Source organism: Oryx dammah, unplaced genomic scaffold (genome assembly GCF_014754425.2).
Source record: "Oryx dammah isolate SB20612 unplaced genomic scaffold, SCBI_Odam_1.1 HiC_scaffold_1, whole genome shotgun sequence".
Taxonomy (NCBI): Eukaryota; Metazoa; Chordata; class Mammalia; order Artiodactyla; family Bovidae; genus Oryx; species Oryx dammah.
Genome location: NW_024070185.1, coordinates 98,061,725 through 98,068,524, shown reverse-complemented (window position 1 = coordinate 98,068,524; position 6,800 = coordinate 98,061,725). Strand labels below are relative to the sequence as shown.

The 6,800-nt window shown below is 41.3% G+C and overlaps 1 protein-coding gene across 1 annotated transcript in view; it reads left to right on the top strand.

Annotated features, from left to right (window-relative positions):
* The first annotated feature begins 4,316 nt into the window (after positions 1 to 4,316).
* TXNDC8 (thioredoxin domain containing 8) overlaps positions 4,317 to 6,800 on the top strand; it is a 40,564-nt gene continuing 38,080 nt past the window's right edge. Inside the window, exon 1 of the mRNA XM_040242320.1 lies at positions 4,317 to 4,340. Within this exon, the coding sequence (XP_040098254.1) occupies positions 4,317 to 4,340 (24 nt within the window). The remainder of the gene's footprint in view (positions 4,341 to 6,800) is intronic.

The window sequence follows — 6,800 nt, the reverse complement described above, 5'->3', positions numbered from 1 at the left end:
CAGAAATTAGATTCCTCAGTCCTAAAGTTAGATTTTGCTCTACTGTTGTGTGTCTTAATAAGCAAACCACCTCCATGAACAAAAACAAAATAATATCTACTGTAGTAGATACTGGACAGAGACATTAGAAATGCTTCAAGTACCTATTATCATGGTAGAAGACAAATAGCTGTACACCCTCAACAAAAATGGCATCTTTTTAAACAGCAGTGGCAATATTGAGTCATAGTTCTAGCAGTTTGACCCAAGTAGAGAAATTTCTATAGTACTGTATCTGAGTGGTTACCAGGTAATTATTAGAAATTCCAACTTAATTTGGTTTAAACTATAAAGGGATTTGCTGTCTATGGAAATAAAAATTCCAGGCTTTGATTGAACTTCTGGCAATATTTTATCCTGTGGACCAAGAAACTAAAAGCCAGGTTTCCTCTCTGCTTCCTGAAACAGTAGTAGTAGTGTTAGTTACTCAGTTGTGTCCAATTCTTTGTGACCCCGTGGACTGTAGGCCGCCAGGCTCCTCTGTCCATGGGACTCTCCAGGCCAGAATACTGGAGTGGGTAGCCATTCCCTTCTCCAGAGGATCTTCCCAACCCAGGGATGAAATCCAGGCCTGATGCATTGCAAGCAGATTCTTTACCATCTGAGCTACAGGGAAGATCTGAAACATTGGTATTACACAAAGACTGGGTTCCTGCATGTTTTATAGTAGCTGCCAATCAATACCTTGTTTATATATGGATAAAGAGGAAATTTCAGTAACTGTCACAAATGCTAGGAATTGCTTTCTCTTGTTTTCTTATCTTCTCTTGGGTGGTTCAGTTCAGTCTCTCAGTCTTGTCCGACTCTTTGCAACCCCATGAATCGCAGCACGCCAGGCCTCCCTGTCCATCACCATCTCCCGGAGTGCACTCAAACTCACATCCATCGAGTCCGTGATGCCATCCAGCCATCTCATCCTGGGTCATCCCCTTCTCCTCCTGCCCCCAATCCCTCCCAGCATCACAGTCTTTTCCAATGAGTCAACTTTTCACATGAGGTGGCCAAAGTACTGGAGTTTCAGTTTTAGCATTATTCCTTCCAAAGAAACCCCAGAGCTGATCTCCTTTAGAATGGACTGGTTGGATCTCCTTGCAGTCCAAGGGACTCTCAAGAGTCTTCTCCAACACCACACTTCAAAAGCATCAATTCTTCGGCACTCAGTGTTCTTCACAGTCCAACTCTCACATCCATACATGACCACAGGAAAAACCATAGCCTTGACTAGATGGACCTTTGTAGGCAAAGTAATGTCTCTGCTTTTCAACATGCTATCTAGGTTGGTCATAACTTTTCTTCCAAGGAATAAGCATCTTTTAATTTCATGGCTGCAGTCACCATCTGCAGTGATTTTGGAGCCCAAAAAAATAAAGTCTGACACTGTTTTCACTGTTTCCCCATCTATTTCCCATGAAGTGATGGGACCGGATGCCATGATCTTCATTTTCTGAATGTTGAACTTTAAGCCAACTTTTTCACTCTCCTCTTTCACTTTCATCAAGAAGCTTTTTAGTTCCTCTTCACTTTCTGCCATAAGGGTGGTATCATCTGCATATCTGCTGCTGCTGCTGCTGCTAAGTTGCTTCAGTCGTGTCCAACCCTGTGAGACCCCATAGACGGCAGCCCACCAGGCTCCCCTGTCCCTGGGACTCTCCAGGCAAGAACACTGGAGTGGGTTGCCATGTCCTTCTCCAATGCAGGAAAGTGAAAAGTGAAAGTGAAGTCGCTCAGTCGTGTCCGACTCTTAGTGACCCCATGGACTGCAGCCTACCAGGCTCCTCCATCCAAGGGATTTTCCAGGCAGAGTACTGGAGTGGGGTGCCATTGCCTTCTCCATATCTGAGGTTATTGATATTTCTCCCAGCAATCTTGATTCCAGCTTGTGCCTCTTCCAGCCCAGCGTTTCTCATGATGTACTCTGCATAGAAGTTAAACAAGCAGGGTGACAATATACAGCCTTGACATACTCCTTTTCCTATTTGGAACCAGTCTGTTGTTCCATGTCCAGTTGTAACTATTGCCTCCTGACCTGCATACAGGTTTCTCAAGAGGCAGGTCAGGTGGTCTGGTATTCCCATCTCTTTCAGAATTTTCCACAGTTTATTTTGATCCACACAGTCAAAGGCTTTGGCATAGTCAATAAAGCAGAAATAGATGTTTTTCTCGAACTCTTGCTTTTTCAATGATCCAGCAGATGTTGGCAATTTGATCTCTGGTTCCTCTGCCTTTTCTAAAACCAGCTTGAACATCTGAAAGTTCACAGTTCACGTATTGCTGAAGCCTGGCTTGGAGAATTTTGAGCATTACTTTACTAGTGTGTGAGATGAGTGCAATTGTGCGGTAGTTTGAGCATTTTTGGCATTGCCTTTCTTTGGGATTGGAATGAAAACTGACCTTTTCCAGTCCTGTGGCCACTGCTGAGTTTTCCACATTTGCTGGCATATTGAATGCAATACTTTCACAGATTCATCTTTGAGGATTTGAAATAGCTCAACTGGAATTCCATCACCTCCACTAGCTTTGTTCATAGTGATGCTTTCTAAGGCCCACTTGACTTCACATTCCAGGATGTCTGGCTCTAGGTGAGTGATCAGACCATTGTGATTATCTTGGTCATGAAGCTCTTTTTTGTACAGTTCTTCTGTGTATTCTTGCAACCTCTTCTTACAATCTTCTGCTTCTGTTAGGTCCATACCATTTCTGTCCTTTATCAAGCCCATCTTTGCATGAAATGTTCCCTTGCTATCTCTAATTTTTTGAAGAGATCTCTAGTCTTTCCCATTCTGTTGTCTGCCTCTATTTCTTTGCACTGATCGCTGAGGAAGGCTTTCTTATCTCTTCTTGCTATTCTTTGGAACTCTGCATTCAGATGCTTATATCTTTCCTTTTTCCTTTGCTTTTCGCTTCTCTTCTTTTCACAGCTATTTGTAAGGCCTCCTCAGACAGCCATTTTGCTTTTTTGCATTTCTTTTCCATGGGGATGGTCTTGATCCCTATCTCCTGTACAATGTCACGAACCTCCGTCCATAATTCATCAGGCACTCTGTCTATCAGATCTAACCCTTGGTCTAAATATAGGATTGTTGGTTGGATTACGATCATTAGGTCAAGGGAGTTCCCTGGTCTCCCAGTTGTTAGAGATCCATGCTTCCATTACAGGGGCATGAGTTTCATCCATGGCCAGGGAACTAAGATCTCCCAGCCACGTGGTATGGCCAAAAAAATAAAAAATCATCAGGATTGAACCCTGGATTTAGGACTAGAGTAATCCCATACAAACTGCATAGCTGAAATAAAATCAGGGAGGGATAAATTTGCCCACAGAAAATCAGGGTATTTTAGTAGAAAGAGGAAGAAATGGGTACTAGAAAGCAAGTGACAAATATCTGCTACAAAAAACAATTTGGCTGAAGCTATACAAGAAATGTTCATAGTTTTTCATCTAGCACACACACACAAAAGAAAGGCAGATTATTCATTCCTGAGAAGCCTGAATGGAGGAATGGATAAGCTAGAAAGAATAATTTTGCTGGGATTTCAGCTAGTAGTGGTGGTTGCTGTTGCTCTGAAGAAGGTTTGAGGAGTTGCTGTTTTTATAAAGCCCAGCAGTTAAAAATATTTACATTTTAAAAGATTGTAAAAACAAAGAATATGAACCAACAACTGCATGTTATCCATAAAGCCCCCAATATTATCTGGTTCTTGACAGGAAAAGTCTGCCAACTCCTGGTCCAGCCAGTCCATAAGAGTGAAATCTCACTACCTCCTGAATAATTAAGGCAAAATAACAAAGTTTAGGGAATATGGGACTCAAAAGACCAAATTTACAAGAAGCATTATTTTAGAATTAAGGCTTTAGTATCTTTCTCAACTGCAAAATAATTCCTTCAAAATCCTAAATGAAAAGAACTTTCATCTATTTAATAGATGAATGCCTTGGTTATTTCTCATTTGGTCGTTGCCAGGACTGGGAGAGGGAAGGAGGTGCATGGAAATAGGTAGTAGGAGATTAAAAAGAGACAGACACATTATTGATTCTGCACACAAGGCCAGCAGTTGTCCGATTCTTACTGACCACATATTGACCAAGTAGTTATGGCATAAAAATGAAATTAGCTCCATGTCTTCCAAAGTTCTAGGTTCTAAGATGTCATGTTCAGTGATGTCATAGAGAAGGTACCCTTATACTCCAGCCAGGATCCTATAATTGGTAAGAGACAGCTACAGTCCGCCAACTGAACCAACAGAAGAGTTTTGTCAGCAATTCCCAGGTGTAAATCATGGTGCAGAATATTAGAGACATGGCAAGTATTTATTTGGCTTCAAGAAGTATTTCAAAAGAGACCGTCTTGAGAACAGATTTGATTAGCTTTAAGTAATATTTCCTCCAGGCAGTACTCCTTTGTTGCTCCGAGGCAAGAAGAGTTTGTTTTTTTTAATGCTTTTTCTTCATGCTGTTTCTTGAGGGATGGCATTCTCTGGAGAATAGCCAAGAGCAAAGTTGATCAAAAAGAGTTTTATCCCTTCCTGCTTCTCATTTCTTGCTTTTATTCTAGCTAGATCCAGACCAGCTTGTAACAATCCATCCTGTATCTGATCCCACAGATTTTACCTTGGTTGTACCTGGAAATTTTTCTGGAAGTACAATAGTCCACATTTTTCTCTTATCCTAGGAAAGAGAACCCCTAGACATGCCTGTAGAATGGAACGGGGGCATTAATAATTGTTGAGGTGGTATTTCATAAAGCCACTTTCCATCCATTGTCCAGTGGTACTGATGCAACAGATCTTAATCTATGTAAAGGCTAGGGATAATTATTTATAAAGAAGAAAATGGCCTTTAAAAGAGTAGAGAGGTGAAGCACACATTAGCATCCAGACATTCTGATACCCACTCATTTCAGGGGGACCAGGAGCAGGAGGGAAGGGGGACGTGTAGGGCCTGGGTCTTCCCTCCACTAGCACCTGCAGACTTAGACTTTTGACACTTTCCCAAACGTGCTTGTGTTTAAGCACACAAATCTGAGACCAACCAGATTGAAAGAAGGTATGGCCATTTTTAAAAATAGCATACACTTGCTAATGATTTTACTGATTGTTTTCTTTCTTTCTTTTTTTTTTTTTTTTTTGGTTTCCTGGGAATCTCACAGAGAAGCCCTCTCCATCTCCTTCTTAGGTACCTATTCTGAGGACCTATTGTTTCCTTTATGCCTTTATTCAAATATTACATCCAGGTGGTCCTTGGCCACCTAGACTGAAATTGTGATCCAACTCTCATCCTTCCTTCTTATTTTATTCTTCTCCTTTTTTTCTTTGGGCTTCTCTGGTAGCTCAGCTGGTAAAGAATCCACCTGCAATGTGGGAGACCTGGGTTTGATCCCTGGGTTGGGAAAGATCCCCTGGAGAAGGGAACAGCTACCCACTCCAGTATTCTGGCCTGGAGAATTCCATGGACTGTATAGTCCATGGAGTCGCAAAGAGTTGGACACAACTGAGCGACTTTCACTTTTTTTCTTTATTAGCAGTGATCACAAATTTACTATATATTTCACTTATCTTACTGTTGACTTTCTCCTAAATGCACACTTCATGAAGGGATGGGGTAGAATGTTTTGTCTTTTTGTCCATGCTGTTTCCTAGCAGTGTGTCCAGTACCCGGCACAGAGTAGGCCTTACCTGGTACATGTGGGATCACTGTGTACCATGGGAGTATTACCTACAGAGAACTTAGCCAAGTCAAGTTTGTGGGACCAACTAGGTCAGTTTATACCCTAACAACTACTGGGAAGTGAAGAGGTGGGGATTTCTGAGGATGACATCTAACTTACAACTTCAGAAGCGAGTGAGAAGTGGAGGTGGCGTGGCTCTCTGAAAAGTTAATCACTTCTCTCGGAGGCATATTATTAAAGGAAGAATGTGTCTTCTTTGAGTCATCAGTTTCACTTCCTGAAAATAAATCAAATGACAGTGTAATTGTCAGGACTCCCCTATTATAGAGTGTATTCCATCTGTATGGAATGAATCCCATCCCTATTTCCAGTGATAGGCCCCCATTGATTTAACTCAATTACTGATCCCACCCCTCCATCTTAATTAGTGGTCCAGGGATGAGTGAATGATGGCATTTGGGCTAGAGAGAGACAGAGAGAGAAAGAGTGAGCTCCATTACCATAAAGAACTCAGGAGGCAATTTTCTATAGTGGTTAAGGAAATGGACCTTGGAGTCAAACTAGTAAGGTTAGTAATCCCAACTATGACACTCACCAGCTGGTTGACCTTGATAAAGTTTTAAAATGTTATTTTATTCATCTGTGAAATGGGGATAATAATAATACTGCATAGGGTATGCAGTATTATTGCATTCTCTTCCTTGTAAAGATTAAGGAAGAGAATACCAGCCACAGAGTAAATTAGGTACTATTATTGCAATTCCAGTGAGAAAAGGAAAAATAAATCCTGAACAGAACACTGTGTATTAGCAGATTATTCATTTAGTCAACTAAATGCTCCCTGAGTACTTACCATGTGCCACTTAGGGGCCATGAAGGCACTGAAGTGAATCAGGATTGAGCTCTGTAGGGGACTTGTTGGAAAGCCAAGTCATGAATGAAATAAGTAGTGTAGGACATTGTTCACAAAGCAATCAAGCATAGATACCATGACATGAGATCCCAGAAGGAAAACCTTACTTTATTTAGATGATAAAGATAGCTGATAGAAAATTCACTTAAGACATTCAGCAAGAAGCATGTCTTATCCTTAAA